This window comes from Leuciscus leuciscus (genome assembly GCF_965113295.1).
Source record: "Leuciscus leuciscus genome assembly, chromosome: 19".
Taxonomy (NCBI): domain Eukaryota; kingdom Metazoa; phylum Chordata; class Actinopteri; order Cypriniformes; family Leuciscidae; genus Leuciscus; species Leuciscus leuciscus.
In genome coordinates, this window is record NC_138743.1 from 9121049 (window position 1) to 9139071 (window position 18023).

Sequence of the window (18023 nt, forward strand, 5' to 3'; positions counted from 1 at the left end):
GCGTAATCTCTGTAAGCGTGAAGGGAACTTTTCAGAATGAGTTAAAGTGAGAAAATTAGATCCATTACATTAGCATGCATGCTACGTTCTAAAGGTATGGGAAATGTAAATACAATTGAGTATGTAGAAACTATTAGCATTTCTAATAATGGACTTTTCAGAAGTACATGATTGCTTGCTCATGGGAACTTCTGGAGTCGCTCACCAAAGGAAAAGGACAATGCTAACTAGCTAATAGCACAACAAGTACCTAAACACTTTAATAGCAACTATGAGGTAAAAATAAGTATGTTTCCAGATATTAAGAGCCTCTTAAAAAAAAAAGGCTTGCCCTGCCAACATTTTCAACAATTTTCCTGACACACAATAATTTCTACAGTAAATGTATATTTTTCACATATAATTAGGTTTAGGGTAACCGAACCCTTGGTTTCTCTATCAACAGAACAATATATGGGGATAACCTGGCTTCTATTAAAACTCCCCTGCTAGTTCGCTGTTAATGATATGCTAAAGCCCACCCGCACGTGATGTGATAGGATACAAGGTAGTTTGTGACGCAAGAAACAACAGCGATTTTAAACCGTGTTTTTGAGACTGTCTTTGGTTCACTGGAGTTTTAAGGACAAAATACTCAACAATGGTGTTGACTTCTGAATTTGCACATGGTTTGTCTTAAAACATATTAAAAACCACATAGACATATAAACAAAATTAAAAACTTGATTTTCACCACAGGGGTCTTTAAAAAACGGTATCATCGTGATTTTCACAAAAATCTTAAGCAGCACACCTGTTTTCAACATTGATAATAATCAGAAATGTTTGTTGAGTATCAAACCAGCAAATCAGAATGATTTCTGAAGGACCATGTGACACTGAAGACTGCAGTAACAATTCTGAAAATTCAGCTTTGCATCACAGGAATACATTACATGTCTGTATTTTTGATCAAATAAATGCAGATTGTCCTGCTTTTTGAAGGCCATCCACTACACAATTTGTTCAAAGGACTCAGAAGATCTTTTAGTGAGCGATTGGTAATGCCTTGGTGCTCTAGTGAGCGCATGAGAAGGTCTTTTGTTCCCGCAGCGGTCAAATATTTCAACGAACACAGTTATTGTTGAATATTATTCTTGTCTTTTATAGTGTTTGTATTTTATATTTTTGAACTGTGAAATTAAATCTTTCTTCAAATTGTGTCTCTTAATCAGGTTTTATTAGTCTCCTAATGCAGAATTATTTATCTGTCTGTTAGTTGTGTATTGTGTTTGATGGCTGTATGGTTGGTGGCAAACCAGTTTCCCTATCGGGATTAATAAAGTTTTCAATCAATCAATCAATCAATCAATCAATCAATCAATCATAGGTGAGCATAAGATACTTCTTTTATTAAACCAATAAAAACAAAAAAACATTTGTTTGTTTGTGCATTAGACACCCTGATGAAGGCTTACCGGCCGCAATGCGTAGGTGTGCCGTTGCTTGTCACCTGTTTTTTTTTATTTAAGCCATGAAAAAATAAAGGCTTTTTATATTTTTCTAAAAACGAATATTCGAGTGCCTTGGATTGTTTTTTTTATGAAACAAAAACATTAGTCAACATCCTCATTAGACTTTGGCTTCAGAAATAACCCACTGCTGCTCTGATATGTTCAGCTAACAATCTGTTGTGTGTGATTTATAATTACAAAAAGATTAAGTAGTTGTGAACTGTATGGATATGGATGTGCCGGGCTGCTGGCAGCTGCCTATTTTGAGGGAGGGTGACAGATTGCGCTCTGGCTTTCTAGGCTTTCATTTCATATGCTATCGGCTAGAGAAATCAAAACAGACGGTTTAGTCATTACGTTTGCTATTTACGAACCTGTCTCCGCTGATGAGTGAAATAACAGTTATTCCTTTCATTGTTAAATCAATGAAGATCGAGTGTGTCTTGTCTGGGACACTTTGAGCAGGGTGGAGAGGGTGAGATGGAGGCAGGACGGAGGTGAGAGTGTGTGTGAGATGAATTTGCAAATTTGTTAGGCAAGAAAGCAGGGCTGAGTACTGCACTATTCCTTTCAACCAAACCAAACCTCCTGGAGCTGAGGCACCTGCGCTTTCCCTTTCTGTTTCTCTATTGGATTAGCATTTTTTCACTCACACACACTCCTAAAAATAGAAGAGAAAAAGCTTAGGATGATTAGTCGACCTATATATCGCCAAGTCCGATATATAGTGGCCGATATTTGGCATTTTTTAAACATCGGTATCGGACGAATAGTTTACTGATGTGTCGGATTCTCCGTCTTCATTAGTTTACGGTCTCTGTTTAATAGTCCTATCTAGTTAGAACCGTTAAACTAAGAAAGTATTATAGCATTTGCTTTTCAATTACTAGTAGGCTACTAAAAAGCCAAACACTATGGCCCGGTTTCACAGACCAGGCTTAGATTAAGCTAGCATTAGGCCTTAGTTTAATTAGGACGTTTAAGTAGCTTTTATAAACCTGCTTTAGAAAAAAAAACATTACTGCTGTGCATCTTGAGACAAAACAATGGCACAGATATATTTTAAGATATGTCAGTGCAAGTTGCTTTCAGTTAAAAAAGCTCAAACATTTTAGTCCAGGACTAGGTTTAAATCTTGTCTGTGATTTTTTTTAAATTAATTTTCAAATGATTTATTTAAAATTTATTAAATATTAAGTAAAATTAATATAAATTATAAATATATCGGCCATCCTACTTTCTAAGATATCGGCACCGGCCATTAATATCGGTCGACCAGTTATGAATAAAAAGAAAAGCAGCCTGTTTACATTGGAGAACCTCCTAAAGTTCCACAAACTACATTTATTCTCTAGTTCTTTAGAAAATGATCTGGTGCTTTGAGAGGCATCATGCACCTGCTTTTTTATTAGAAGTGGCAGTTCTGGTTCACTTAATGCCCAAGGCAAAATAAGACATGACCAAAAAGAAGATTTTTTTTAAACCCCTTTAGTAGTTATTTATTTAAGTGGAAGATATATATTAAAGGGATAGTTCACTTTGAAATTAATTTTTGGTATGTTTTAGCTTACCTCAAGGGCATCCAAGATGTAGGTGTCTTTTTTTCCGCAGTAGTTTCACTTTTGATATTTTTAGGTCAAACCGTTCTTGTCTGTCAGTCATATAATGCAGGTCTATGGTCATTATCTCAAAACACAAGCACAGAGTCCAAATTAAAACAATTCCCCGTAGTCCAAATTAAACAATTCCCCATCGTAAGTACACATTGATGGCCTAAGACACGAAACGAGCGGTTTGTGTGAGAAAACTAACAGTATTTATATCGTTTTTACCACTTATACACAGCCGTGTCCAAGTGATCTGATCTGACGTGTGCGCAGACTGGTGCATAGATATATACACACTAGATGTCGCCTTGTCTACGGCAGTTCATTGGAACGAATGTCTTTAAGGCGACATCTAGTGTATATATCTATGCACCAGTCTGCGTACACGTCAGATCAGATCACTTCGACATGGCTGCGTATAAGAGGTAAAAACGATATAAATACTGTTCGTTTTCTCACACAAACCGCTCGTTTCGTGTCTTAGGCCATCAATGTGTACTTACGATGGGGAATTGTTTAATTTGGACGACGGGGAATTGTTTTAATTTGGACTCTGTGCTTGTGTTTTGAGATAATGACCATAGACCTGCATTATATGACTGACAGACAAGAACGGTTTGACCTAAAAATATCAAAATTGAAACTACTGCGGAAAAAAAGACACCTACATCTTGGATGCCCTTGAGGTAAGCTAAAACATACCAAAAATTAATTTCAAAGTGAACTATCCCTTTAAGCTGCATTAACACTGTCACAAACAAATCCCAGATCGGAAACTTCAAATGTGGTTTTAAATCAGATACATATCCGATATCTGGACATCTGACCTATGTCTGAACATGAATATTCGATTCCCCTTTGAATTCCAAGCCACCACGAGGCGTGGGCGACACGTTTGGCCACGAAAATAGCTTTTTATAGTCGTATTATGAAGCAGACTTGCCTGTATGCATTTGCACTAAAATTCACAGATTTTTTTTTTACTAGGTTGGAAACTTTATAGTTAAGAAATTACGCGTAAACAGACACATTCAGGAACATAGAAACTGGTGTTCAACCTCTGCCCCGTGAATTTTTAAAATAGCTTTGCTAAAGCTACATTATAGGCTATTTCTCAGCAATGAGATAACTTCACTGTTTTTGTAAATAAACTAATGAACACATGGTAATTCACAATCTCCCTCTCTTAATTCCTTCGAATTCATTCAAATAAATGAAATCTTAGCGCGCCACTAAGATAACAATCGAAAATTGCCATTATTTCCGGTCTATATCCATTCTGTCAGATTTTGCGCTGCAAACATCCATGACAGCTTTTACTAAATCATGGCCACCTGACGTGAAATATCAAATAATTTTAGTACGGCTATTCGAGACCAGAGGGTCAACCATGTCGCATAGTAAAACAATCACCAACAGAATCGTTTTGGGCGGGGATTAATGTAAACACAGATATCAGATTCCAGATGTGTCTAAAGTGAATGTAAACAGGCGGGACAAACCCTCCCCCCCCCAAAATACCCAGATATGGTCAAAAGATCAGATTCAATTCAATTCAGTAGTCTTAGTCTAGTGTTGCAGTTGACATTTAAGACGTGCGGAGCAATATAGTTAGGATACCAAAATAAAAAAATTTAAAAGCAGGAAAATACACTTCTCTATCTTTTGTTGTTTAAATAAGTTTAGCCAGTGTTATTTTAGTATTATTTATATACTATTATAGTAGTTATTAACATTTTGAATGTTAGCTTTTATTGTCATATTTAAATTAAAATTTTAGTTTAAGTTAATGTTTTTGTCATTTACATTTTTTTTATTGTATGTAGCTTCAATGTATTTTATTTCAATTTCCAATTATCACCTCAAATTCAACTTATTTTATTTTATGTTTATTTTCAATTTGTTCCAGTTATTTTAGTTCTAATTTGATATTTTTCAATCTAATATTTATATTTGATTTAAATTTCCGAAAACAATTTTTTAGCAATTCTAGTTTAAGTTTAAGTTAACAATAACACTGAAAACTAACTAAATAACGAGCAAACAAACAAACTAATTAAAATATCTGTTTATAAAACATAGTTTTGTATCACAACATCTAAAACAGTATTTCGGCTCAACTTTCATCTATCTCTGTACCTGATTATTATCTCAGCAGACAGACTGGATCCATGTGTGCTTGTAAATAAATACTAATAATTGTGTTTTTTCAAAACTCAATAATTCGACAAACCAGATTAAAAATGCATATGTTCTCCAATCCTGAACCTGTTACAATTGTTCTCCCCGATCTTCCACTTGCACTCAAAGGTGCTTCTGGTTCTTTCTCAAGGTGACACCTCCTGACTGATGCTAGACAGCGAGTTACATCTTCCGTCTGAACCTAACGTCTGAAGTGCAGTCATGCTGATATCTCGACAGGACAGCTGAGAGCGTTTAAAAAGTTGTATGTGGGCACAGCTGACAGCGATGTGACAGAGTTCACTCACAGACAGGAGGCGGTTCTTCTCTTTCTCGGAGATGCTCTGTGTGTTCTCCAGAGCGGCCCGGTGCTTCCTGGAGAGCTCCTCCACCGCCCGACTGTGGGTATCCTTAAAGTGAGCGGTCTCCTCTTCATATCTGACACGCAAGTTTATGAGCTCCTTCTCATAGATCTGCTTTTCCTCTCGAAGTGACTGTTGAGAAAAAATAAAAGACAAATGTATCTAAAGCATGGTCCGATGCTTATATATATATATATAGCGAGAGAGAGAGAGAGAGAGAGAGAGAGAGAGAGAGAGAGAGAGATAGTATGTTTGTATATACATTTAAAAAAACATATAAACACACAAATTTCATTATTGTCCATCTGATACATTTGTATTTGTGTTTTAGCACTTTTAAAATTGTGATAGTTTCTGAATATTTATTATTTTCATTTATTATATTATATGACTATTTAAAACAACTTTAAAAATGTCTGTTCACCAAGGCTGCATTTATTTGATCAAAATACAGTAAAAACAGTTATGCTGTGAAATATTATATATATTTTTTCCAACTTTAATATTTTTAATATATAATATATATATAATACATTTTCAAAAAGTGATGTATTCCTGTGATGTCAATGCTGAATTTTCAGCATCATTACTCTAGTCTTAAGTGTCACATGATCTTTCAGAAATGATTCTAATATGCTTTGTCTTATTATCAATGTTGAAAACATGTATTCTTTGACGTGCAGCATTTATTTGGGATTGAAATCTTCTGTGACAAATATTTGTACTGCAACTTTTGATCTATTTAATGTGTCCTTGTCTAATAAAAGTATTAATTTAATAATAGTTACATGAGGTAAAAGTTTGAAACATAAACGGCAAAAAGATAGATTGAAATGCATAGCCTTTAATGACAATTACTTTTTTTAATGCAAGTTGCTTCTTTTTTCAACATTGGCAAACATCATATAATGCTACTGTGTTGATGTTTTTGATTTTTTGAGTTGTTTTTGCAGTTTAGTTTAATGAAACTACATTTAATAGTGATGACATTAGATAAGTAAATAATTAGACATGAAATATTGATCTGTTGAAATATTTTATCAGCTCTTTAAACGCAAAGCTTCCTTGGAGAAAGCAGTTGCTAGGAATCAGCAAGTTCAAACAGACATTTAATGGATACAGTACAGTCCTACCACGTACAGTATACACGGTATTTCACCACATACATAATTATGGGGATAAGAGATATTGATTTGAGATTAAACTTTTTTTTTAAATCTTACCTGTTTGTTATCTTATAATCCACAACATTGCACAAAACAATCGTCGCAAAATGGCAGCAGCTGAGTTTGTATGTAACAACAAAGAGAAAGTCCTCGATACCAGTTAACATAATTAAATAACTGTACACAAAATATTGATTTGAATTTTGATATTTTATTAGCACACCAAATGCAAAACTTCCAAGAAGAAAAACCATTCCTAGCAAGCGTAAAGCGGCGACTTCAATAACCCGGATGAGCCTGTGTTTTCAGTTTTTACTGGTTGTAATCGGGGAATAACATACCGCTGGATGGCGCGATTGACCAATCAGAATCAAGTATTCCACAGAGGCGTGTAATAATACTAATTAAAAAAATCAGTACACATCAGTACTATAAGGCTCTTTTCACATTCACATGAATAAACAGGATTCAAAGTGAAAGTCTGAGAGTCTGTGAAAGTTTGAGTACAGTTTATGAAAAGGGAACAAACAGGTCTTAATAAGAGACACTCAGACTGCCTCTTGTTCAGAAATGTCATGAATCCAATCTAAAAGTATAACAGTGAAAACTGAAAGACACCTTCAAAGCCCACACTGACACTGTGATGCAACTGCCCGCAAGTAAATAAACTTCCTATTATAAGACCAGCAGAAGTGTCGGCAAAGTGAATCACTCCACAATCCTTTCCCGCTCTATTTAGTGAGTGTTGTCATAGTAACACCTAACTCAAGGCTGTGCTGCAAACAAACTGTGATGTGGGCGACAGAAAGAAACAGAGAGAAAGATTGATGAAACCTTTTCAAAGGGGAATTATCCTGAAATTCAAGCACACAGCAGCAACCAAAAGAGACATGACGCTTCATATATTCTTCACAAATTTGACCAGTTGGTCTTACGGAAGTGTTTATGAGGGTAATGTTCACAGCTAGAAGGAACAGAGTGAACGGAACGGAGTGAAATGGGATGGGAGTCTTTATAAAAAATGTATGTTGACCTTAAGATGTATGTATTTGAATTGCATATAACATTTCTTTCCATTTGGATTACATAGTTTTAACATTAACAAACTTAATGTAATGCATATTTGCCTAAATTAAATCTGGATTAATCACACAATTTGGATTAAACTGCTCAATTCATATGGATTAGGTTTACGATCTCTTTATGAACTTTTTAAAGCGTCAAAGTGGTAGTTGCGTAGCTGTCAATGGAGGGACAGAGATTTCGTCAAAAATATCTTTATTTGTGTTCCGAAGATTAACAAAAGTCAGAATTTTCTTTTTTGGGTGAACTAACAACAACAACAACAACATAAAATCTTACCAAACCCAAAATCTTGGTAACAAGATTAACAAGACACTTATATGTATTACCATTTGTGAAGTTGTTTATTCTTAATTTCATTGTTCTCAGACAAAATGTTACAAAAGCTCTCACTAGGACGATACCCTTTAAAAAGGTTCTAATATGTCCCATTTAGGCTCTAATATGTACACTTTTGATACCAATTTGCACCTTTGAGGTACTAATATGCACTCTTTAGGTACTAAGGAAACTTTCATTTAAAGGGATACTTCAGGATTTAGCATTAAGCTTTGTATTAGTAGAAAACCTGTAGTATTTTCGAATTACCGTGCTTTCCACCCTCATATCCCCCTGAGAGGAGAGATTTATGTATTTTTTGTCTGGAAAAAATCCTCCGATGACGCAAAAATCGTCATTTTGCGTCATCAGAGGATTTTTTGGCCAGAGGCTAAAGACTACAGCCAGTAGTAGGGGCTGTTCCGCATGTTTTCAACCCGCCCATAGAGGGTGGGATCTCACTCACAGAATGTACACACAGTCAGCCATCTGGAAGCTAAGCTAGCAGGCTCTTGTTCTGTGGAGAAAGCTGAATAGTAGGAGAAAGCTGAGTAGTAGGGGTTACCATCCTCATTTTCCCGGACTTGTCCGGCGGGCGAGATCGTTCAAAATGTCCGGGATTCAGCTTTTGCTTTCTGCAGTCGCCATTCATTGTTTACATGCACACCTTTTGTTTCAATCTAACTGAATTCATTCCGATCGGTGAATCTGAATGCAGTGTTTACATGAACGCTAAACAAGTGATCGGTTGATGTGCGTTTTAACATTGCAAAGAAAATTCCCGCACGCACCTCCGTGAGAGATACGAGACCGGCGCGTCTCAGTAATGACGCCACCGGCCTCGTGCCGTTCTCCCGCGGCCGTCAGCCTCGTCCTGCTCGCCACAGTAAACATAATGAATGGCGACTGTAGAACGCAAAAGCCGAATCCCAGACATTTTGGGCGATCCCGAAATCCCAGGCAGACTCGTCACGGAGACTCACTGGTAGCCTAACCTTGTTGTTTTCAACTGCGCTCTCTTACCGGTAGGCGTGGCCTCCTAGGGCAGCGAAGCAAGTGCATTCTGGGAGTTGTTGTCTTTCATCCATATAAGCCAAAAATACATTTTCTGGCTTTTCTCAGTCTAGAAAGCAACAAATTAAAAAATGTCTTCACATTTCTTCTACATAAATGACCTATTTTAAATACACATTCATCTTTCCAGAGGTGAAGTATCCCTTTAATAGACAAAAATAAGGGAGAATGACCGTAAGCTATGGGAATAGAGAAGGGGAATGTAATTGCAACGCGTCACAGGACAAAGTGCGCCATGGCTCTTTTAAAAGTTTCCCAAAGTCTATTCTTTCAAAAGTCTATCCCAATTTTAGTTCTAAAACTGCTGAGAAGGATATTTCAGGAGCAAAAACAAGCCCACATTCCCACAATCTGTTTATTGGGGCTCTCAACGTATTAATAATGAATCAAAACCCAAATGCGACAGGACAGCCAAAAAGCCAAACTGCTAGAGCAGATTGTTGCGTGAAAACAGCACGAAATCCCATACTGTAGCGAGCCAAATAAATAGCCATGCTGTCTCCGCAAAAGAAAAATGATTGCAGGGCTGAGTGAAACCACTGAGAAATAAGAATTCCCGTTAAATCAAACCAACCGTCCACAAAGAGACATATTTTCTGAAGTCTTGCAGTGAGTTTTGAATTAAACATGGAGGTCTGGATTTAGCTGTGATAAAGCAGCTAGTGTTTAACACAAGAGATGGGCTTGTATATGCTTTAAACATAAAACTAATGATGTCTCAGAGGAACTCATGTGAAATAAATGTTACTGCAGAAGATTGATGTTTGAGCTACTTACAGACAGATTCTGCAAACTTGAGCTGTTTTTCCTCGCTCCATCTCTCCTACACACACCAAATACGCTTCAAGATCTTATTGCGCTACACAAATCATGCCCTCAAAACATATTTGGACACTTAAAAATGTCATTGCATTAGATGTAAAATATCAAACCAAGTGGCATCTGCATAAAATGCTGTAAGAGCTTTTCTTGACTTCCCTTTTCTGAGCCATTTTTGCTGTATAAATCCAGCTAGTATCACGCTTGTGATGTCTGACAACCAGAAAGTGTCCAAACACTCTAAGCGGGCCTAAACGAATCCATATTCAGCAAACTGCATCGAATTGATCCGTACCTTCTCCAGGGAGACGACCTGCTGTCTCTGCCTCTCGTCCAGCGTCTGACATTTGTTCTGCAATGCCCCTCTTTCCTCCTCCAGACGTAACACCTTGTCCTTCAGACGAGACTTTTCCGATTCCAGATCCCGAATGACCGCCTCGTGAGTCATCTGAGTGGCCTGCAGGCTTCCGATCTGACCTGAACAGCAGAGAGAAAGCTGGAGATAGAGCTGTACAAGAGGGTCAATGCTTTGAATGTCATCTAACGCAGATGGGAGAAATACCCCGTAGAGGGCAGACAGAGTCAAAGACCCTTTCTAACTGCCAATACTGTGAATCTGAACACAGCACATAGACTTGAACTATCACAAGTGATGTTTGCTTGCTCTGCAATGGGTTGATGGTTCATCTATGGCAGGGGTGCAAAACTCCACAGCCCTGCAGAGTTTAGTTCCAACCCCAGTTAAAGACCTGTTCATACTTGGCATGTTTGGTTCGATTAAAACAAACCCTGGTGTGATTGCTCTGTTAGTGCGGTTCATTCAAATAAACGTCGTGAACGCTGCCATTCGAATACTGCGGACCAAAATGGGTCTCGGTCCGCTTCCCAACAAACTCTGTTGTGGTTCGAATGAAATATGAACGCAACACGGACCAAAGGCAAGTAAACGAACCAAAAGCGGGACATGATGTCACAAGATGCGACCCTAAAATGGGACAGAATGCTCAAGCGTACCGTTTTTTTCTCGTCGTAGTCGCAATGTTGCCCATCGCAGTTCAGTACAGGATCAGAACTGCGTCTCCTCGCAGCAGATCTTAATTTTTTTGTGTGATGGAGGGATTCCTGCCGCTGTTTTGACTCCTTTACACATTTTATAAGCTCTTCACAAGTTCTCAGCTGGTCAAAATGACATCATATGTAGCACACATACAACCAGCCCATTTAGCCCAGCACACAGCATTGTTTTGGATGTTCGGTGAGTTCCGTCGTGAAATATACGTAAGAAAAGCAGACCAATCAGGCTGTGAACAAATCGCTATGCCTTTAAGTTTGGTATCTTTAGGTTCAGTGTTAAAATGTCAATGTGAACTCTTAAGCGGACCAGGACTAAATGTTTTTTTTTGGTTAGTCTAGACCAGGGGTGCTCAATCCTGCTCCTGCCGATCGACTGTCCTGCACAGTTCATCTCCAACCCTAATCAAACACACCTGCCTTTAATTTTCAAGTGATCCTGAACATAGACATGTATAGAAAGGCTAGATGGCTCAAGGCGGAGTCAGCTGTGTCGTCACTTGGCGGCCATCTTAGGTCAGGAGACTGCGCTGCTGCTCCCTGCTGCTGTGGACGGAAGGTGAGTGACATACGCCAACTAAAATGCTCGTAACTTGCTGAATTCTGGACGGATTTACAAACGGTTTGGTTTATTACAAACCTTATTAACGTGGCTATGATTTGTGCTGATGCCGTTTGTGGCTATAATTTTTCACAAGTATGCAGTTAAATAGCCGCATCCCTGACGTTTATGACACACCAAGCCGTTTGAAAATCGGTTGAAAATTGAGCAAAATATAGTTATTTCAGCACTACATGCACAATAGACTTTAATTTTATAACTGGACGAGCGGTCCTGTCCTAAGATGGCCGCCGTGTGACGTCGTCGGGTCCCATTGGCTCTCAGCGCCGGTAAGCTATCTAGCCTTTCTATACATGTCTATGATCCTGAAGACCTTAGTTGGTTGCTTTAGGTGTGTTTGATTAGGGTTGGAGATGAACTGTGGAGGACAGTCGATCGGCAGGAGCAGGATTGGGCACCCCTGGTCTAGACCAAACGAACCACGCGAACCGAACTAAAAGTGTGAACACACCCTCTAATGCACCTGATCCAGCAAATCAAGTCCTTCAGGCTTATTTGAAAACTACAGGTAGGCTATGTGTGTTGGAACTAAACTGTGACCCTCCAGGAACTAAAGGTGTGTTCACCCGCCATGCCGTAATTAACGTAGCGATTCTGAACTGTAAATAGCCTTCACGTGTTTGTTGAACTTACAATGTCAAATCTTGTAATTTTCTGAGAGCTAAGACTAGTACCACGTGGCCGCTGTAGCACCTGACCACTGCAGATTCATGGTGTGTTTGACTTGAAGCGGCGCCGTGCAGACTGATCGGTGTATGACATCAAAGTACCGCGAGAACGATTCGAAAGCATACAGAGCTTTATTTATAGTAATTACGACATGACGTGAACACACCATGAGTTTTGCACCCCTGGTCTATGAAATACTAGTGTGCTGCTTACTGCATACTGCACAGTACTGTATATGTTATATATTGCATAGTATTTATTAAAGGAGTCATAACCTAGTATTACCTTGGATACCCACGCTCTATTATAGTCTTTCAGGCCCTTCTAAAAAAGACAGAGCTCCTCTGACCCTTATTTCTGAAGGCATTATTGTCTCGCGAGATCTAATGCGATATTTTGTCTGTCGTGGACGGTCATTTTAATAATGCAAATGAGGGGCGTGTTGATTGGTGGCAGGAAGGAGGGGGGTTGACACCGCAGGTAACTTCAGCATATCATTCGAAAATGACATCATGGCGCAAGTTGTGAATGAACCCGACCTGGCCGCGACCTACGGAATTCAACCGTATATGCACGAGCCAGACTCTGAACCTGAGCTGGAAAGGGAAGATGTAGAGTCGATTGAAGGACGTCTACATCAAGATGTCTCTGAATGGTAAAGACAATCATTTTGACTGAGACATACATTATACCTTTTATTTAATGTAGATTACATTAACGGAGATGTAGTCTACTTTTTTTTATCAGCTTACAGTGGTTATTGAGATCAACGTTTGCTATCATGTGGTGTTTTTGCCTTGTTTCATGTTGTGGTTTTTTAGACATTCAAATTTGTGAACGATTCCGGCGTAAAATGATTAGCACAGACACCTAACGTTAAGCCAGTGGGAAGGGTTGTAGGAACCGCGTCATTAAAAATGAATTTAATCCACTAGTCCCTGACAGCTTGGTCCGTTCTTGGGAGAGAAAACACATTTAAGTTACATGTTGATTCTGGCAGTCAACAACAGAGCAACTCACGTGTGCACTACGTTTCTGCATCTTTCGCGACTGAATATGAGGGGGAGAGGGGCAGGGCAGGCTTCCTGCAGCATAGGTCTGCGGTGTCCATATATGGTATATCCTGCCCCGTCTTGACGTCAAGTCGGGGCAGAAATTAAAATCTCGTATTTGAGTGCGCGTGCACGTGGGCTGGTTTACGAACACAGGGGTAAACAAACGCTGCACTTTTAAATATCGGCTTCCCGGCCAGTGTATAATCGTTAGGCAATCATAACATACATTGATTCTCGTGGAAAAGTGAAAATTACAGGTTATGACTCCTTTAAATATAGTATGTTAAACAGCATGGAACATTAAATATGGTACATATAATATGGTTATGGTTATTTAGTATTTTAAATTCCAATTTTGTGTACAAATGTATTAACTTTTGGCAACCAAAGATGAATAAAAAACAGTGTTGTTATTTTCTAAAACAATTACAATTTGTTTTCATTAATTGAAATAAGGCTGAAAAAATAAATGATACATATTCTATGAAAAAAAGCAGTGTTGTTCTTTTCTAAATCTAAAACTTTTCAAATTTGTTCCTGTTAATTGAAATAAAACGAAAATAAAATATAAATATTTAATTAAAAATAAAACATTTTAGCAAAGATTACATTAAGTAAAAATAAATAAACATTTATTTCAGCTAGTTTCCAAGGCAACATTTCTAATTTATGTTTAGGTTGAAGTACTAAAATAAAAATAAAATAAAAAATTAAAGCTAAATATAAATATGTAAAAAATAAACAAAAGCACATAACAAAATTACTCAAACTAAAATGTAAACAAAAAAATATTAATAATTCAAAATATTAATAAATACCATAAAAGTTTCTAAATAATACTATGCTATTACATATAAAATAACACTGCAAGAAAGAGTAAAACTTGAGGATGTTATTGCTTTCAGTTCATTTGTCAAACTGGAAACGGACGGTCAAGTTTGGTGCATTGCATTCAGGGAATGCAGTTTTCAAGTTTCCTTGATTTCCTTCAATTGAAATGCCCTTGATTGTTCTGGTGATACTTACATGTTTCTGCAGTTTCTTATCTTTTATACTAATAAACCAGTGTTTAATCCAAGTTAATTACATTAGAGTTAATGATATCTGCACTTTATTTCACCATAAACATTTAAAAAGAAATGCACTTGATAGTGATATGGCCTGGTGGTCAATGCACACCCGAGTTCACGCCTGGATAAAGATCTCAGAAAACGGCTTCTTCTTCATGTTAAATTCATTAACGGCATGCAGAAAGCACATTCTCACTGTAATTACACTAAACACAAAGACAGAGTGCGATTTGAGCGCTTCAACCCCTATTGTTTCTCCCAGATAGAGAATCAGAAGTCGTTTGAGATGTTTGGCATTTAGGTGTGTGACAGGCCCAGCTGGGTTCTGCCTCCCTCAGGGAACATTCCAGAATGTGGGTGATGAACACAGCTAGGACACACATCTGCTGTTACCAGGATACCAGGGGCTGATCCATAACCCCAAACTTTTCTGTCAACAACAACAGCAAATGGAGCTGTGGCACTAATTTGACATGTTGATGACTAAATCCAGTTAACCTTTTACCCAATAATATATTCTGATAATTAGTTTAGATTTTTCTTCTTCTTAAAAAAAATCACTACTTCTCAGCCATCAACTGTTTAGGTTTGAATATAGCAAATTATAAAGATAAATAGATAAATAAAAATAAAATCAGAATCAGGTCTTATTTGTGAAGTTACAACATATTTTGACTTCAAAAAATTATTTTACTACTACTACTAATGCATTTGAAATGCAAGGCTAAAATAATTGTAAATATTTGTATGAATCTAAAATCTAAGTTCTGAAATACAATTAGATATAAAATAAAGAAGAGTTCAGATGCAAAAGCCTCTAAGTGCCGTCTGAAATTTTCTTCTAGAATGATAATTTTGATCAAGCTTGTATATTTAAGTTCAATAATTTCACTTAAATGACAATTAATAGGTCATTTTCATTGCCATTTAAGTGAAATTACTGAACTTAAATATACAAGCTTGATAAAAATGATCATTCTAGAAGAAAATTTCAGACGGCACTTAGAGGCTTTTGCATCTGAACTCGTCATGTATAAAAACTGAATCAGGTCTTAATAGATCTTAACCTTAAAAAAAAAAGACAATAATAATAATTGTAACTATTATAATTATAATTATTCTTAATATTATTTTTTTTTTTATTTGTTAAAATAACAAATATTTTTTTGATTAAAATCTATTAATAATGATAATAATATTAATAGATTTAAACCTAAAAATTGTTATTTTAACATAATTTTAACCCATGCATTTCAAATTTGTAATATTAATAATAATAATAATTCATATTAATATAAAAATATGACAACAGCACCAAAAGCCAGTGTTGGGTGTAAGTCATTATTAAGTAATTACTGTAATTTAATTAAAGTTACTTGTGATGTAATTGCATTAAATACTATACATAGAACAATTCTATACGCAAAATAATAGTGAATTTAACAAAGATTTAACATAATGTATGTAAAAATGTGTTTTCAATGTAACCTTCTCCATTTAAATACTTGAGTCAATTTTATATTTTTGAATGAATTAAAAGAGCGGTTTTATCTATCTGGTCGAAGTTGATATGGGATTTAGAAAGTAATTAGTAATAAGTAATGCAATACTTTTAATGAAGTAATTAGTAGCTAGTAAATAATAACTTTTTTTAGAGCAACTTACCCAACACTGCCAATAACGATAGTAATAATTACAAAATACATGCATAAAAAAAATGCATGTGTTAAGAAAAATACGCAAACAACAGCTAACCTATATGAATTTCCTTTACATTACAATATTCTGTATCCTATTTGCATCCCTTAATTCAAATTGAATTCACACCGAGGAGTTTAGTTTGAACTTGAAGGCACTTCATTTCATTCTGAAAGGAGCACAGGCCCGCTGTGCATGTTGGTGATGGATTAGTAGCCTGAAGCAATATAGAAGGATGAATCAATGAAGCCGAGTGGAGTGCGATTAAACAGTGGACTGTGAGGTGATGGGAGAGCGTGCTCGTATATCTCACTGGCTTTGAGCAGGATCTCGGTGGCCTGCTGTTGCACTCGGTCTCGGGACGCCTCCAGCTCACACTCCGCCTCCCTCTGCCTGATTTCCACAATCTCCGTGTCCTTGGTCACCTCCTCCAACTGTTTATGCAGATCCTGCAGAAGCACACACACAAATCAATCAGTATAACGACCAAAACACCTCTCCAGCTCTCTGTTCATTACTGAGCTGCCTCTCTATATTTAACCACCGTGTGGTTTCTCTCCTTTGTCTCTCTCGCTTTCTCTCGTGTCACTTTTTCCATTTTTGCTCCTCTCACAGTGTCTCCTCTGATCTCGAATTCCTCCTCATTAATTGTGCATGTACACATTAGCTCTTTCTGCCTTTCATCTCTGCTCTCGCTGTCAACTTCCAGCATCAGTTCTGGTGCCATCGCTCATTGTCTTTCAAACTTTTTCCTTCACTTCCACCATTGCGGAGCTCAAGTGCAAGCCTTCGACTTTTCCACTGAATTAATTTATGACATTTATTATGTCCTTTATAGAAACGAGTCTTTGGTATAAGAAGAACAAAAAGAAATGGGAACGAAAATGATCACTAGTAGGAAAACATGCATTTTTCTTACAACTTGAATGGTCATGTTCTGCAGTTAAGAAAAAAAATCAGACACTCTTTTACTCCTAAGTACTATATATATATATATATATATATAAAATATTTATTTAATAATGCATATTTAGGTTCATGGTTCATCCATCCATTTATTACTAACTTTCAAAAGTTTGGGGTTAGTATAGTTTTTGATAAAGAAGCAAGGATGCATTAAACTGATCAAAAGTGACAGTTAAATTTTATTTCATCATCAAAAGAATCCTGAAAAAACAAGCAGTTTCCTGAGCAGCAAATCATCATATTAAAATGATTTCTGATGGATCGTGTGACACTGAAGACTGGAGTAATGATGCTGAAAACTCAGCTTTGCCATCACAGGAATACATTTATATTTTTTTAATATATTCCAAAGAAAACACTTATTTTAAATTGTTATTTCACAACGGTTTTCACAGTATTTTTAAAGAAATGTCTGGTGCTACAATAAAAATTCCCTTCTAAAATGACCTGTGGAAATCTTTTAATAAGGTGACTGAGTCTCATCTGGAAAACCAGTGTAATTGGGTGAAAACCTCCACCTGGGGAATCGACAAGCTCTTTGATTGATGCGCGTCTGATTTGCAAAACTGTGACTGCAGGCTATTTGAATTCAATGATTTCACCTGTTAATGCCGTTTTTCTTCAAACGAAATACTCCAGGTGACGTGGACGCTACAAACATGTCGTACTTGAGCAATCCAGCATTTGATCAGCATAGATTAACCAAAACTAGCACAGACCCCAGGGAGTCGGATCATTATGAGCGTCGGTCTGAAAATGCCACAGTGAC

At 36.9% G+C, this 18023-nt stretch overlaps 1 protein-coding gene across 4 annotated transcripts in view; it reads right to left on the bottom strand.

Annotated features, from left to right (window-relative positions):
- Positions 1 to 18023, bottom strand: part of fam184ab (family with sequence similarity 184 member Ab) — a 134940-nt gene that overhangs the window by 73059 nt on the left and 43858 nt on the right. For all 4 annotated transcript variants that reach the window (XM_082148186.1, XM_082148185.1, XM_082148188.1 and 1 more), the window contains exons 4-6: positions 16602 to 16737; positions 10399 to 10580; positions 5590 to 5775 (exon numbers count right to left, since the gene is read on the bottom strand). In XM_082148186.1, coding sequence (XP_082004312.1) covers positions 5590 to 5775; positions 10399 to 10580; positions 16602 to 16737 — 504 coding nt within the window. The remainder of the gene's footprint in view (positions 1 to 5589; positions 5776 to 10398; positions 10581 to 16601; positions 16738 to 18023) is intronic.